The following is a 16,536-nucleotide window of genomic DNA, read 5'->3' as shown; positions in this document are numbered from 1 at the left end:
AAATCCTTTCATCAACAAATAAAACCTTCCTGGCTTTCACCTACTGGCTTCTCATGGAATTGACAGCAATGTTACACTGATTACTCCCACGGCCTGTATCTTGTAAGTGAAAATCTGCTGACTTCTCATCAAGCAAGAAAAGAATGGAACACAGCTTGCTTTTCATTACGTTTCAAGGGACGATAATTCATCCGCTGTCTACATGTCCTTCCTTTAGGTCTCACAGCAGATTCGCGCCAGCCGTTTCCCTTGAAAAAGCGAAGGGCTTAGAAGGGAAACGCAGCTCGAGAGGTCACAACACGGAAGTGACATCGCCCAGGGATGGCCAGATGGCCTGGAGGCTGGCTTGGCGAAGCTGCCCGAGAGCCAGGTCACTGCAGGTGAACAGCGGGGAGAACGTACGTCATTAGACTACAAGCTGAGAACTGCCTGGAGGCGCCTTCTGCCACCAAACCGAATTTAATAATGGTTTATTGGTTTAGTTGTGATTTTCAGTTAAGCATGACAGAAATTGGTTTTCAGTCCAGTATTAGAGGATCCCAAAGGTTAGTTCACACAATCCAATGATGTATTACAGAAAGCCACAGATGCTTCCTTTAATCTATTTACAGTCTTCCTATCAGAAAGGTTAACTGAACTCTCCTACTATCACCAGGTTAGGGCTAAATACAGTCACCCGATCACAGGCAGCGAGGCCTTTCATGAACTACCTTTGCTTTACTTTCCTTAGCTGGGAAAGTACCGTGAAGGGAAAAGGTGCGCAAAGCGCCAGTCTCCATTCAGCGGCGCAGTGTGCACGACAGGCGGAGCAGTGGCCCCATCTGCTGATGCCGGCTGGCACGGCAGAAAGGAGGAACCCTGCCTTGAGCTCCTTTTCAATGCCCAAGTAATCCATAGCACTGCCAGGAAAAGTGTGATGTCAGAACTACTTCCTCATTGTCCTCAGGCACAAAATGATTCGAGGGGTTTCTAATATTTTCCCTAAGCTTCCGTGTCTTCATTCTTGTTTATTTTTAGTTTTAAATTAGCTGTACGGCTCCAGAAGCAACCAGAGGTGCAATGGTTTTATATCGGATCAAGTGCTGCGAGCCCTTCTCCAGGTCAATCACGTAGTCCCTGGAAAAGAGGAAAAAAGATTTATTTGCAGAGCTTGGCTGGTCCCCACTGGGAGGAATGTCCCCACTGTGGAAGACACGCACATAACTCACCTCTGCTCATCTGTTTCTGGTTCTACCAGTATGTTTTCTTGTCGTTCTCTGACTCTCAGAAACACATAGGAATCTAGATCTGGTTTGGGAACTGCCAGAAAAACAATAGTATCAGGAAATGCTCAGCTTCCAAGGTCAGTATGGGAAAAGTTGCTGGGATTAATGGTAATGAACACGAAGGGACCTCTGATGTAAGAGCATTTGGGGAGGGTGACGGGAGGCGAGGCCTGGCTCCTTCTAGCACCACGTGTTCAACAGACGATGAGTACCTGCTATGTGCAGGGAACTCTGACACTCTGGAGGACAAGAACCAGCGTGCAGCAGCCTCTGCGGATGAGGCTGTGACCCGGTGGCAGTGGACACAGCCTTGCACTCAGTGGTGGCTCTGAAGGAGAGGGCGGACTCACAGGGAGAAGCGAGGGGGAAGTGATAAATGCACGGGCCGAGGTAGAAACACGCATGACGTTTGAGGAGGACGCTGTATGGATGCGGTTAGGAAAACTTTTCCGTGATGGAGTAGCAGGAGAGAGTATTAGACAGACTGGGTCACACGGTGACAGCCCTGAATGCGTCAGACTGAGGAACACAGGTTTAAGCCTGTACGTGGTCCCTCACGGGTCAGTTACAGGTTCAGGAACTGCTGTCAGCAGCCAACACTTCAGTTAGTGAGGGCCCACGCTGGGCTGCTCCGTGACAGCCTGCCACCCCCTGGAGGCCCATCTGTACCTAGAGAACCCTGGGCTCCCTAATCTACAGGGAGGGGTTCAGGATAACTGGCTCCAAGGGTCTAACGAGGGTCCCCTGGGCTGCTCTAGGGCTCCGAGCCCGTCAGAAACTCCGACATCACCAGAGTCCTCTAGCCTCTAGCCTCACTGGTAGCAGCCTGGGTTTCAATGCACTGCCCCCCCCGACCCCGCCACTGGGGTCTCCGACGCTCCAGAGGCCTAGGGCACTCGCGGCATCTGGCCAACCAAGGAAGCCCCTGGTTCCACGAGGGCAGGCTAGTCCCACCATGCAGCTTCCGATTCCAGGAGTCTGGCTCTCCGCCCTGGAGGGATCCAGGACAAGCCACAGGTGAGTGTTTGGGGAGGTGTGGACCTTCGTCAGGTGGGCTCTGGGACAGTGGCCCAGCCCGTTCCAGGAACCATATGTATGCCCACCAGCAGTCCTGGGGCTGAGTCACCCGATGAGAACGCACTGGGAAATGGTTAGGGACACAGCCCTGGCTCCATTCCTGTCTTCCACGGTACAGATGAAGCGGCTGACCACAGGCAGGAGCGGACGTGGACTGGGCCTTTTGTTCTCCGCAGGCAGGCTCAGCAAAATGACCAGCTCCGGGTCCCACAGAACTAGCACGGGTCTGGCTTGCTCCTGGGGTTACGGGCTAAATTGTGTCCCCCCAAATCTATACCTTGAAGCCCTACTCCTAGTAACTCAGAATAGGGCTGCGTTGGGCGACAAGGCTTTAAAAGAGGTGATCGAGCTAAAATGAGGCCATTAGGGCAGGCCCTAATCCAATCTGACTGGTGTCCTTATAAGAGAGTAGGACACACAGAGGATGGGATTAGCGACCCCGTGTGAGGACACACAGAAGATGCCGTCTATGGGGAACAGGCTCTCATACACCAACCCGGCTGATGCCTTCACCCCGGACTTCCCACCTCCAGAACCGTGCGCAGCCTGCTGGGCTCAGACGCTGGGCCGCCACCGCGGGGGTCCCTGTGCGGCCCCTGCCCCTAAGTCCAGGCTGGGGCAGAGGCGAACTTCCAGGGCTCAGCTGTACTTGAGCTTAAGGACGCAGCACACCCAGCTTAGCTTGTGAGTAAGGTGGATTCCAGTCTCCTGGAGAACTGTTTAATTTGGTCTAGAAATACTGCCTGACAAGGCCTTGCTTGGATGTGGCAAACTGCACAAGACTGAGGAACGGGGACTTCGACCTATGAGCCGGAGGGCCCCAGGTGGTCGACGCACCGTAGGCACTCCGACCCTACCCCTGCCCCCAGCTCAGCAGACCTCAGGGACAGCGAGAGAGGGGCCCGAGGCAGGGGCTTTGGCTGCGGTTCCCTTCCCGCTGCTGTCGCTTTCTCCCCCGACTCTCTCCATCCTGCCCCCTTCCCAAACCAGAGAAACTCCCCACGACAAAAAGATCAGGAGCCCTTACTCGAGGCAACAGTACTCACTGGAGGTTTCCCTCCCCTCCAGCTCCATCCAGGAACCTGTGGGCAAGAGGCTGCCGCCCTGAGAGCAGAGGCAAGGCTGAGCACTGCAGGTCAGTGCTTAGAACACCCAGCACGGCGGCGCAGACCTCAGGAGACGGCTGTGGGAGGACGAAAGGCCGAATCCGCGAGAGTCTATGTTTATAATGGCAGTCCTGAGAGTCGACTGAACTGAAGAACACAAAGGTAATGCTAAAACGGCTATTTTTGTGTCTGTTCTTAATGATTTTTTTAAAACCAGAACCCTTCTTTTCTTTTTTCTGACTATCTACATATTTGCTTTCCATATTTGACGGAAGAAAAAAAAAGAGTGAAGATGGAGCTGCTGCTCTGAGGCAGCTGAGGACACGTGGGCCGTGAGAAACGCTCCCGCGGACATCTGAAGAGAGGATGCGCTGCTTACCCGACCTCAGGAGGTCCACCTTCTGTAGGTTAGGAGGCATATGCTTTAAGGCGACATTTTTGAGGTAGGTCTCCGTGTTAGCCATGTACCTGAAAGACGTAAATTCAAACTGCTGTGGCACAACTGACCGGTGGCAGTCGCCAGGGCTGTGAGACCACAGCGGACGGGGCTGAGCCGGGCTTCCCGGTGTAGCCACCCAGGCTTGGGCTCACCAGCCCGGGGAAGGCAGCCCCACACTTACTGCTTACTTACTCTCTGGCGAAGGCAAACTCCTCTGGAGAAAGGCTGGAAGGCTCCCCCTCAGGGCGCGTTTTCTCCTTCTCAAGGATATGAGGGAAAAACTTCTCTATCTGTGAGGATAAAAACCATCATGAAAACTGCTGTCAAAGAAAAGGACATGGTTAACATGAAGAAGACGGCTTACCCAATCCCCACCTCCCCGAGAAGGTATGTGGCCTGCAGCTGGGGATGGGGTGGAGAGGCATGCTGTAAGACATGTGACCACGTCTCTGTGACACCCTTGTGTCACAAACCTTTGTGTCACAACCTCTGTGTCGGCAAGGCTGGGGCTGGGGGACAGTAGAGACTGGGAGATTCACAAATGGCTGAACACAAAATGTTGACTCAATGGGTGGACATCAATCTGCAGGGAAGTCTCTGGTGAAATTCTCTTATTGTTGCGCCCGTCTGATTAATGAATCAGGTAAGATTTTTGATGACATGTTTACCAAAATTGCTGAAAACATCAAGTATTAAGAGATAGCTAATATATACACAAGATTAGGATCCAGAGACCAGGGAAACGGCCCAATCTAAAAAGACGGAGTTTCAGAGGGATAAGTTTCGGGCCCCACACTTAGGGGTCAAAACCTAAGCCATGTAAATACAGGACAGCGACTGGATGGGGTCATTACGACCGAGCTTCAGGAGGGGTTACGGTCACTGGTGAGCGCAGAACGACTGAGCATGACGCACACGTCAAATGTGCTGCTGTGATGTGGGTGGCACTACCACCACTGCGACCCCCGCAGGGCGGAAAGAGGTCATCCTGCTTTTCATAAAAGTGGCCGAACCACAATGGGATACTGTGTTTAGGTCCAAGCAGTATAGTTTAAGAAGGACACTGACAAACCAGAACCTTTTTAGAGAAGAGATCAGGACAGTGCATGCATTCAAATGGCTGAAATGTGTAGCTGAGAGAAGACTTCGAGGAGACCTGTGAGCTGTCTTCAGGTATCCGAAGCACTCTCGTTCAGAAGAGAGAATGTATTTTATTTGTATAACTAAGGAGACAAATGGAACCAAATGGAAAGAAACTTCAAGGAAGCAAGAATTTTCCAGGATTAAAACAGACACCATACAAAATAAGAATGTTTCACAATTCCATTTTTGTAAGTTAGACGGTCACAGAGCTCAGTAGAACGCCAAGTCATCCTGGTCCATTTGACACTGACACCGCCCTTTTGATAGGTGCAAAATAATTTTTGGAACCAGTTCTCCTCCAGTCACTATTCCCTATTCGATCAACGCAAACAACTCTACCCTCGGCACTGCCCTGTCGTGACTCCAGGGGGCACCATTCACATGACAGATAAATAGACTAAAGTTGTGTATGGTGGCCCCAGGGTGTGGCAACACACGTTCCATCTGTGCTTCCCCGTGACAATCTTGTGCCCTCCTCACTCTTTAGCTACACTGCTACTGGGCTCTAGCAGCATCTTCAGGCCCGGGACCCTCCCAGGGCCAGCCCAACCTCCCCCCAGGATGTGAGGTCTGTACTGCAGACCGCAGGGCCTCAATGCCTAAGGCAGCTCCCGGCCACACCTTTGTGAGTCTACACCGCAAGTAGCTGCTGAGGACGTAGCGGATCCTCTCCATCTCCATCCGATGGATGCTGACCTTCAGATCCTCCTTTTTAACTCTCCTGAGATTCTCTTCCTATTAAAAGAGAAACTAAAGCTTATAAAAAACATGTTTACAGACTAAGGACAATCATCACTGGCAATACTGAGACCCAAAGACTATATTTCAGTAAAAGGAAAATGAAAAAACTCATTCTATGAGAGTTCTCCGTTGCTTTTAGTTTTTTAATTACATAAACAATATACGACTTCAGTCTCACTGTATAAAGGTCAAACAGTGCTCATTTGCTTTTAGGAAACGACCATTTGAGTAGAATGTGAATATGCTCAGCCAGAGGGCCCGGAAGCAATCCAAGCCCATTGCAAAGGAGATAATACAGAGCACATAAGTGTCTAATGGGTCTGAAAAGTAGTGTTAAAACACCAGCTGGAGGCCGGGCGCGGTGGCTCACGCCTGTAATCCTAGCACTCTGCGAGGCTGAGGCGGGCGGATTGTTTGAGCTCAGGAGTTTGAGACCAGCCTGAGCAAGAGCGAGACCCTGTCTCTACTAAAATTAGAAAGAAATTAATCGAACAACTAAAAATATATAGGAAAAAAAAAAAATTAGCCGGGCATAGTGGCGTATGCCTGTAGTCCCAGCTACTCGGGAGGCTGAGGCAGGAGGATTGCTTGAGCCCAGGAGTTTGAGGTTGCTGTGAGCTAGGATGATGCCATATGGCACTCTAGCCCGGGCAACACAGTGAGACTCTGTCTCAAAACAAAACAAAACAAAACAAAACACACCAGCTGGAAACCTGTAAAGTACCAACATTTTAAAGCCACCCTGCAGGTGATAATGAGTTGAGCCCAGATCGTCTAAGCCAAGGACCACAAACTCCAATGTCCACAGGGGCCAAGTGGGTAGGGTAGGAGAGAAGGCTGGGTAGTCAGGGACCCTGCCGCAGCCTCACACAGATGTGGGGCCAGTGACGGCAGGTTCTTAGACGTTTCAAGGGAAGCTGATATCCAGGAACGTGATAGGAACTCTCATGCTTCGTAAATACAGATAACTAATTCAGTATTAAAAAAAAAAACTGGGTTGAGCCAAACAAAACAGATTTGTTCTCGGACCACAACCTCTCACTGTGCTGACCAAGTGCTTTTAACTTTCTCCTCCTGGTAACCCTGAGACAAGCGGCTCTTACCATGTGCTCTAGCTGTTCCATGACGCATTCTACAATCTCACACTTGCTCTCCAGCAGCTCCGGGGCAAACTTTTCATTCATCCAGGCCTAAAAGACAAATGCCGAAAAAAAATGAGCATCACTCCCAGTGGAGTAACATGACCCTGTGAGTTAGCACAAACCCTGAGAAAACCACAGACAGCCCGGGCTAAGAAAACTGTCTGCCTACCAGCTGGAAATATCGAAAACGCGTTGAAAACAAACTAGGTTGACAATTGCTTTTTCTCATGTTCTTTTAGTGGGGACACTGCGTTCACAACCTTATATTCAACCAACATTAAAAAAGAAAAATCACCGTTTACTTCAGTAGTCCGTGTGACACCTGCTGCTGAGAGCACCACACTGGTGTCTGAATAGCACCTGTGCCCAGTGGCATCAGCACGTTTCTATTAATACTTCCTGCCCTGCACCGCCCCCGGGGCACTGGCACCGCTCCCACAGCACGCTGAGATGGAGCAGCACTGCGCGAGGCCGCACGCCTCCTCGTTCCTGAAGCTCAGAGCACTTTACAAATACTTTTCACTCGTCATTATAATATCTGAGAGGAAATGCACATAGTGATCTTCACCTTATGGATGAAAAAACACAGACTGGGTAATTTACTAACAGTCCCAAAGCAAAAGGGATCACAACAGAGGTGACGCGCACCCACCACACAGCTTGGGAGCAACAGGCCCAGCTGCTCGGCACGTTTCAGAGATCACCAGGGCTTAGAGAGCTGAAATATCCGTGTGTGACTGAGGAAAGCTGCGCTTATCTTTCAATACAGGGAATTGAGGTTTAGGACAGCTTAGAATTCGCTGATTTTTCTGACATCCTTGCGTCTCTGCTTCTCTGGTTATCGCCAAGACACATCGTTAAATACTGGGTGTTGCTACTGTTGTGAACGTTCTTCCAAGTGCTCGAGCTTCTCTAACAGTGTTGCAGATACAGAAAGTTAACCAGGGCCGGGCGCAGTGGCTCACGCCTGTAATCCTAGCACTCTGGGAGGCCGAGGCAGGCGGATTGTTTGAGCTCAGGAGTTCGAGACCAGCCTGAGCAAGAGCGAGACCCTGTCTCTACTAAAAATAGAAAGAAATTAATTGGACAGCTAAAAATATATAGAAAAAATTAGCCGGGCATGGTGGCCTGTGCCTGTAGTCCCAGCTACTCGGGAGGCTGAAGCAGTAGGATCGCTCGAGCCCAGGAGTTTGCGGTTGCTGTGAGCTAGGCTGACGCCACGGCACTCTAGCCTGGGCAACAAAATGAGACTCTGTCTCAAAAAAAAAAAAGTAACCAGAAACACAACCTGAATACAGAATGAGAAAAGATCAAATTTTCTGGAGGACTTAAAAAGCAGTTTTTCCTTTTAACTGATTTTATTAAATATTGAATAGGTACAAAAATATTTATGAAATACAGATTAAACATGAAGGACGATGCTATAAAGACTTGTGTGTGCACATCATTAAGGAATATCACCATTATTTTAAAGTCCCCGTGTGTCCTTTCCTCCTCAGAGGTAATCATTGGCCTGAATTTAGTGTTTAATTTTCTTTATAGATTCACTGTATTTGTTTATATCTGTACATAATGCTTCCCAACCTTTTCATGAGAGGAAATTCAAAGAAAATGATAATGCTTATATGGTACACTGGGGTAAAATGGAGATTTGGGGAGATCATTCATTTAGATTATGAATTTATGATAATCAAATATAAAACATTAGAGGAAAATGTATATTAGTATAAAATGTTCAAATAAAATCTTTTCAAAATTTTTAGTGAGAAACTTGTATTAATTCATGGTCTTCTAAAAAATAATCAGGCTCTATGCTTGAAATGGCTATATCTGTCTCCTGATAAAAAGTTTTTTTTTTTTTTGAGAGACAAAGTCTCGCTCTGTCGCCCTGGGTAGCGTGCAGTGGTATCATCATAGCTCACTGCAGCCTCGACCTCCTGGGCTCAAGTGATCCTCCTGCCTCAGCCTCCTCCTGAGTAGCTGGGACTATAGGCATGCAACACCACACCTGGCTAATAGGCTAATTTTTTTTTTTGGTAGAGATGGAGTCTCCCTATGTTGTTTAGGCTGGTCTCAAACTCTGGGCCTCAAGCAATCCTCCCCGTTTGGCCTCCCAAGGTGCTGGGATTATAGGCGTGAGGCACTGTGCCCGGCTCCTGATCAAAATTTGTAAGGAGAATTTGTTCATCATTGTTATGGGCTGAATTGTGTCCCCTCCAAAAATGCACCTAACTCCCAGCACCTCAGAATGTGACTGTATATGGAGATAGGGTTTTTAAAGGGATAATTAAGGTAAAATGAGGCAATCAGGCTGGGCAAAAATCCAATGTGACCGGTGTCCTCATAAGAAGAGATTAGGACACAGACATACACAGAGAGAGACCACGGGAGACACCAAGAGATGACGGCCTCCTACAAGCCAAGGAGAGAGGCCGCAGAAGAAACCAACTGTGCTGGCGCGTTGATCTTAGCCTCAGAATTGAGAAAATAAATTTCTGTTGTTTAAGACACCCAGTCTTTGGTCCTTTGTTCTGCAGCCCCAGTAAACTAAAACGATCATTATAATGCGAAACTTGGCATGTAAGGTAATGACTTTTAAATCATGTTTTACAGGCATAAGAGTATCCTATATATGCTCCTGGAGCTGTGCTCATCATTGGCCCACACGGTGGCCCCGTCAGGCTGCCCCTTAGGCTGTGCTGCATAGCATAAGAGTCTGTACCTGGCTGTGCAGGGGGTAGCTCACCTCCTTGGCTGGACTCAGGGCATTGCACTATAGCGTCTATCAGACCCGCTACCCTCAGGCTGCCTTCCGAGGACTGCTGATGACGCCCACCCAGGAAAGCAACCAGCCCAGGGCTCTGGCTGTCCCAGAAGGTGGAGAGGTTGCCATTGTGAGGTGTTTGCAGCACCCAGCATGCCCCATCACCCAAGGTGGGCAAGCTATGTCTCGAACAATAGTTTTGCAAGTTTGAACTTTATATACATTGTTTCTTTGGCAACTTGTGTTTTTTTCGCCCCAGTGACCCACTAGCAGAAGCAACTCATATTTTATTGCTGTTACTGCTCTACATTATGGGCCTGTTATCCATGCTGTTTCAGGAGCCGTTTTACTCATTTTCATTGCTGTTTTTTCCCCCCTGTGTATACATCATAATTTTAAAAAATTCATTCTATTGCTGGTGGCTATCTGGGTTATTTTCATTTTTAACTATTGCAAGCAATGCCATGAACATACTGTTCCCATCTCCTGCAGTACACGTGAAAGTTTTCTCTAGGTATGTACCTGGGAGTAGAATTATGGGGCATAAGGTATGTGTACCTTCAAATTTACTAAACAATTACTTTCTAAAGTGATTGTACCTATTTATATCACCACTGTATTATATAAGTGTACAATTACTCTACATTCTTCTCATACTTTCTATTGTTCATCTTTTTCATTTCTGTCAATCTGACAGGCATGAAATGATATCTCAACGTGACTTTACTTTTCATTTTCCTGATTACAAAAAAGGTTGAACATCTTTTTCATATGCTTATTGGCCATACTGGTTTCCTCTTCTGGGAGATGCCTGTTAAGACTTCATTTTTCTATTGGGCAACCTATAAGGATTGTTTATGTACTACAAATAATTGTTTTTGGCCAGTTATATATTTTATAAATATCCTCTCCCAGTTTGGTGGCTTTTCTTTTTATTCTCATCAAGGTGTATAAACAAAAGTTCTTAATTTTAATGTACTTGAATGTATCTGTTTTTTTCCTTTATGCTTTGTGCTTTATGATTTTTGTTTAATGAACCCTTTCCTAATGAAGCAGGAGTTCATCAACTGCATTCCACAGACTAGGTCTGTGGGCAGATTTCAGGGGGTCTGTGAACTCCCAGAAATTCTGCATATGTGCATTATTCTGGGAAGAAGACTAGAATTTTCACCAGCTTCTCAAAGAGGTCTGTGATATAAAAACAGATTAAGAATCACTGCTAAATCGTAAGGATTATCATATAATTTAAAAATTATCTTTCTTCAGTTTTGTTGCTCATGTTAGCATGTTTGGCAATAAAGAATTAAGGATACTAAAGTAGCAAACATGAGAGAGTTCTGGAAAGGGGCAGTTAATGAGAGAGAGTCAGGATAATTACTAATACTAGTAACAACTAGTAACTAGTGAGTGCTTATCATGTCAGACAACATGCTGAGCACTTTATATACATTATCTCATGCAATCATTACAACAACTGGGAAGTAGCTACTATTATCATCTCCATTTTATAGTCAAGGAAAGGCTTGAGACAAACTACAGAGCTTGTTTAAGGTCACACAATAGAGGAATGGCATGGAGAAACCTAAGTCCAGATAGTATGAACTCCTAAATCACCAGAGCTCCAAAAGAACTTAACGCAGTTATTGGCACACAGGAAAAGGTCGATAAATCACAACTATTATTATGAAAAGAAATACTTCAGAAATGCTTTTAGATAAGCAGTGGAAACACAGAGAACGGTTGACTCAAGAAAATAGATGGGAGGAAAAAGAAGAATATGACTCTCAAAGTGATTCAGCACTTTCTTGCTAACCAAGGCATTTTCCAGGCAAACAGCAGATGTTTCAGGGACTAAGGTATAGAACTCACGAGTCTCACCGCACCTCTACAGTCCCTGCAAATAGCAAGTAGATCCTTGCTCTGTGAGTTGTTCTACATGTGCCCAAAGCTGTCCCTTACCTTACTGACTCCACTGGAGGATTCTGTTTGATATTTTGAGGTTTCTGATGGAGGATGTCTCCCTTACTTCCTATTTCTGTGTAGATGGTAAGATCCAGTCCCTGTTCTCTTGAAATATGCCTTGAATTCCATTTCCTTATCTTCTGACCCCTGACATTTACACAGATGGACTAAACAAAAACGCTAAGATTGGAGCAAAGGGATTCTGCGTGGAATGCTTACCCGCTCCAGCCTTTCAATGAGCTCTGCAGGTGTGAGGACCACCTCCTCACTACCCCCATCAGAGTCCTGTCCCATGAGATCCAGTTCCTCTGTCATCTTCCCCAAACCAGAAACCTAATGAGAATAAAAGAAGCAATTAGCCCTGCAGTGTGTTTTCCATTTGTTTGCAAGAATGGGCAACTAAGTATCTGGAGCAGGGAAAGGTTCACTGGGGTGGCAGAGGCCGGTTGACAGTGGCTGGAGAACCAGACTTTAGTTTTTTAGTGCTTTGTCTCTTCCTTCCAGGCTTAGGTCAGGTATCAGTTTCTCAAACAGGCCGTCCCTTCTGTTTCCACGGTGTACATCTCGAACTGAGCACCTGTCTGGCACCAAACAATAACTATTCATATTTGCCTCTCCAATAGAGGTCCTTTCCCTCGGTGGCTGTGTGCGTTTCAGTTCAAATATGAATGCAATCGCGGATCTGCTCAGTGCCTGGCACGAAGTACTGGGGCCACAGCGACCTGGGTAGCCCCCGCACTCGCCACGGTCCTTAGCTCACAGCAGGCACTTGAAGCTGCTAGAACTAGTCAATGCCCCATTTCCCAGAGCCACCAGGCCCGGCGACATGAAACCAGGCGGTGACCCCAAAGGCGTAGGAAGCGGGGTGGTGGGGCCGAGGGGAGACCCCGGAGCCTGAGGGACACTGCGAGCAGATCCCTCCCTCTGCTCTCCTACAGTCTCTCAGCCACCAACGCAGGTCCGCCCCTCCTCCCCGCAGAGGTCCCGCTCGGATGCTCACTCTGGCCCGGGCAGGCAGAGCGGAACTCCGGAGAGGCCGGGCGAGAACACGAAGCTGGTGGGAAAGCCGCCAAGCTCCCCCCAGGAGCTCCTGGAAGCGCGAGGGCAGCGGAACTACGCGTTCGAGGCCTACCAGGCGCGTACCCGACCCGCCAGCTTCTCAGCTCCCGCGCTCCTCTCGGAAACTTTCCGTCCAGGTCCAACGTCACCGCGCACGGGCACCGCTAACCAATCACGGCCCGGGGGAAAAGCCCGGCAGCTTCCGTGACCCGCCCACCTGAGGCGGGTAGGGCGGGAGGCTGGTCCGGGTTAGCCTCGCCCACCCGGCCGGCCGGTGGGGCTTGTAGCCCCGACTGCACCGCCGGGGCTGGCCGCGAGGGGGCGCTCGCCACCGCGGCAGAAACCTGCGGGCCTGGCCGAGCGCCTCAGCGCGGCGTAGGCTGGCGCCGCCAGGCGGGGCGGGGCTGTCAACGCCGCTTCCTTGGTCTCTGCCGGGCCTGGGCTGTGCTCACTCCCGGAAGCGCCGCACCGGACCTGCAGCCGCAGCGGCGCCTGGGAGCCCGGGGAACGCAGGCTCTCAGGCCGGCCCGGCCTCCCCAGGCAGAGACTCCGGGGCGGTGGCCGGCCCCAGCCCGCCAGGTGACCCCGCTGCCGCCGAGCTGGCACCCGCTGTGCTCGGCAGGGCCTCCCCGAGTTACTTGGACATGTCGGGGAAAGGCACAGAAGTTACATACATTTATCTTTTCCCTCTTAGTGTGAGGTCAGCTTTTCGTCTCTGATCTGAATTGGTGACGCTTTCCTCTCTGCTGTCCTCTGTTTTCTGTGCAAAGTGCCACTGCTGGCTTCCCTAAAATTGCCTCTTCCCCAGCAATCTGAAGAGTCTTTTAATCACCGAGGATAAGAGACAATACATACTGTGTATCTATACAGACTTGGGAGCTTTCCTGAGAAAGATGCTTTGAAAACATAGGGTAATACCATCATTATTTTTCTCTTATCACTGCCCTTGCTTGTTGGTCACCAGCTGTCCTCACCGTTTCTTTCTTCTGAATTTCATCACATTCTTGGTCTCATACCCTAAAGACCAAAGCATTAAGATTGGGAGTGTATAGTTCAGCCAAGTTTAACCCCAGTTTTTCTGAATGCATGAAGATTGGGACTAAGGATAGGAAAGGACGAAAGAGGACAGCTTGCATTTTTAAGGAAGGCATAAAAGTGCTTTCAGACTGTTTCCTTTTAGCCTCATAAGGAAAGCTATTGGCTGGTGAATTTGCAAGTATTTTTCTGGCCAGTGGTAAAGCCCAATAACTGCTGTATGGCCAGGGCCAGGCCTGGATCCCCCTTACAAATGTAAAAGATGGGCAATTCATGCTAGATCCTCTGAAACACTGTGAGGAGATAAAAAAAAAAAAAAAAAACTATCGTGCCCTTTGCTTGTTGCAGAATATACAATGACCATAAATTAAAAAAAAAATTAAATCTATCATCTGAAACACTCTGGCCAACATAGCATTTGGCATGGTGATTAAAATGATTTTCCTAATGATTTTCTGAATGAGTCATGCAAAGGGAAAGGTGACCTTCCCTAAAGAAGCACATGTGCCTTTATGTCATGGGCATCTTTGATGAAAAGCTCATATGCCTAGGTTCTGGGAAGTTTTCCATAGAATTTACTCGAGGCAATTGTCCTAAGATCTAAACAAAAACCAGGCTAAACTCAGTATTTCTAAATGCTTACAACTTCTTTTAATATAGTCATAGAAAAAGGTTGAATATAGTCAAAGAAAAAGTCTAAGGGTAACGTTGCTCAAGAATGTGCCCTGCTTCAAAATTTCATTTATTGTCTTCCTCCATTTCGTCTTTCTTTTCTTTGTGTTAACGGATCATAGACGTGGGCACCATTCTGAGAACTTTAGACTAAACTGAAATAATTTTTTTCTGTGAGACAACTCTTAGACTACAGTTCAGATTCATCTGTATACAGTCAACCCATGAACAACACAGATTTGAATTGTGCAGGTCCACTTAAACGTGGATTTTTTTCCATAACAGTTACACCAAGGGTCCCTACCTCTCCTGCCATCCCTTCCTCCTCCTCCACGGGAAACAGCAAGACCCTTCCTCTTCCTCTTCCTCCTCAGACTACTCAAGGTAAAGGCACTGAGGATGAAGACCTTTATGATGAACCACTTTTATTTAATGAACAGTAAATAAATCTTTATAGTTCTTAACAGTATTTTCTTTTCTCTAGTTTCAGAATACAGTATAAAATACGTATAACATATAAAATATGTGCTCATCGATTGTGTGACCGTAAGGCTTCCGGGTCAACAATAGACTATTAGTAGTTAAGTTTATGGGGAGTCAAAAGTTATATACAAATTTTTGATGGCACAGGGGGATCAGTGCCACTAACCCCTGAGTTGTTCAAGGGGCAACTATAGGTAGTGATTTTCTTGAGCTGACAAAGCACAGTAGGATTTATATAAAATTTTTCTTAAGTTCCAAACTTTCTAATTAAGAATTATAGAGGTGGAGCTATTATAATTGTTACCATTATTACTTTCATTTCTACATGTAGCATCTATAAATTATACATCTATTGAGATGTCAGTACTTAAAATCATAAGGAATAAAGGCTTGGGTTAATTGAAAAAAATTGTGAAATTGTAAATATATGACATCTTAAAACCTTCTGGCATTATGTATAGGTTTCTTCATTGAAACACTTCTTACAGGTTTTTCACCGGTGAAAGTAAACATCTTAACGAACTGAGTTCAACATTCTCCCTCTATCTATCAGACGCTAGAGCACAGGATGGTTATATTCTATGTCATGCGCCATTATCAGAGTATATTACTCCTAAGTTAGCTCAGAACAGATAATGTAATAGTTCCACCCTTAGAGTATCCCAAAGCGATAGAAATTATCAGATTTTTCAGTTTATGTTCAGTTATGAAAATATTTTCAAGTGAAAATATTGAAATCTAGTCATGAAATTGTTGCTTATTGGTATTTTTTGAAACAAGAACCAGAAGGCTTGGGTCATTTGGTCTATTATTGCTGATCTTGCTGTGAACAGCTGTCATTCTGTAAGCTGCTAACTTGTTAGAATGTGACCCATGGAGCTCTGTGAAGGCTGCAAGTGCCTTGACTTTCCTCTGTGGAGAAGTGAGATTGTGATTTTCTCGGTTATTCTGTGCTTCATCTTAGACATGTTTACTTTAAGTGATAAATTCAGCTTGACCCTGAACTTTACCTTTGGTTATATGTTGCTTCCAGGCTAGAAGTTTAATTCATTTATTTTAGAGGTCTGTTCACATACTTGTAAGCAAGAAAAAGCCATTTTTCCATATTTTTCACCTCTCTTTTTTGGGGGGTATAACTAGAATTAGCAGAGCTCAGAGGCTATAGTGCCTGCTAAGGACCAAGGGAACCATTGAGCCAAACAAGCCTGAAGGCTCACTGGAAACTGAATTGGAGACCTGGAGTCCTGGAGAGCACCATCATCAAACCATTTACTCCAGCTCTGGGGAGGAAGGAAAATAAAACCCTTCACACCCACAGATGTGTAGACTGCAATTGGTCACTGTGTAATGGTTACATTTATTCATGTTTATCTTCCTTCAACCTAGCACAAATGAGGATGGGGACCACTTTGGCCTATTTCAGCTGGTATATGTACTATAGGCTCCGGTGATGTTAGATTATAAATCTGTGATACATTTTATCCGCTAAGAGTGACAAGCACATTTTCGTATCATTCTTGTAACTGATTTTACATAGAGAAATTTAGTAGCGAGGGCTCAAATGAGTACAAAGTATTATTCATGCTTTACTAGGTTCTTAGAGAACTCTGAAAAGTGGAAACTGTCTAAAAATGAATTTTTAGGCCAG

At 46.9% G+C, this 16,536-nt stretch overlaps 1 protein-coding gene across 2 annotated transcripts; it reads right to left on the bottom strand.

The window, feature by feature from the left end:
• Positions 1-494: 494 nt before the first annotated feature.
• On the bottom strand, positions 495-12,771 carry GINS4 (GINS complex subunit 4 (Sld5 homolog)). 2 transcript variants are annotated; one of them, XM_012655972.1, is made up of 8 exons: positions 12,640-12,771; positions 11,859-11,972; positions 6,875-6,961; positions 5,652-5,765; positions 4,080-4,177; positions 3,828-3,916; positions 1,209-1,299; positions 495-1,116 (listed from the first exon to the last, which is right to left on the bottom strand). In XM_012655972.1, the coding sequence occupies exons 2-8, from the start codon at positions 11,952-11,954 to the stop codon at positions 1,020-1,022; spliced, it is 672 nt and encodes a 223-aa protein (XP_012511426.1). In that variant the 5' UTR covers positions 11,955-11,972; positions 12,640-12,771; the 3' UTR covers positions 495-1,019. The 2 variants fall into 2 exon arrangements, with proteins under 2 accessions (XP_012511426.1, XP_012511427.1); XM_012655973.1 differs by lacking the exon at positions 5,652-5,765.
• Positions 12,772-16,536: the final 3,765 nt, after the last annotated feature.

Source organism: Propithecus coquereli, unplaced genomic scaffold, assembly GCF_000956105.1.
Source record: "Propithecus coquereli isolate 6110/MARCELLA unplaced genomic scaffold, Pcoq_1.0 Scaffold496, whole genome shotgun sequence".
NCBI classification, from domain to species: domain Eukaryota; kingdom Metazoa; phylum Chordata; class Mammalia; order Primates; family Indriidae; genus Propithecus; species Propithecus coquereli.
This window is presented reverse-complemented; position numbering and strand designations above follow the sequence as displayed.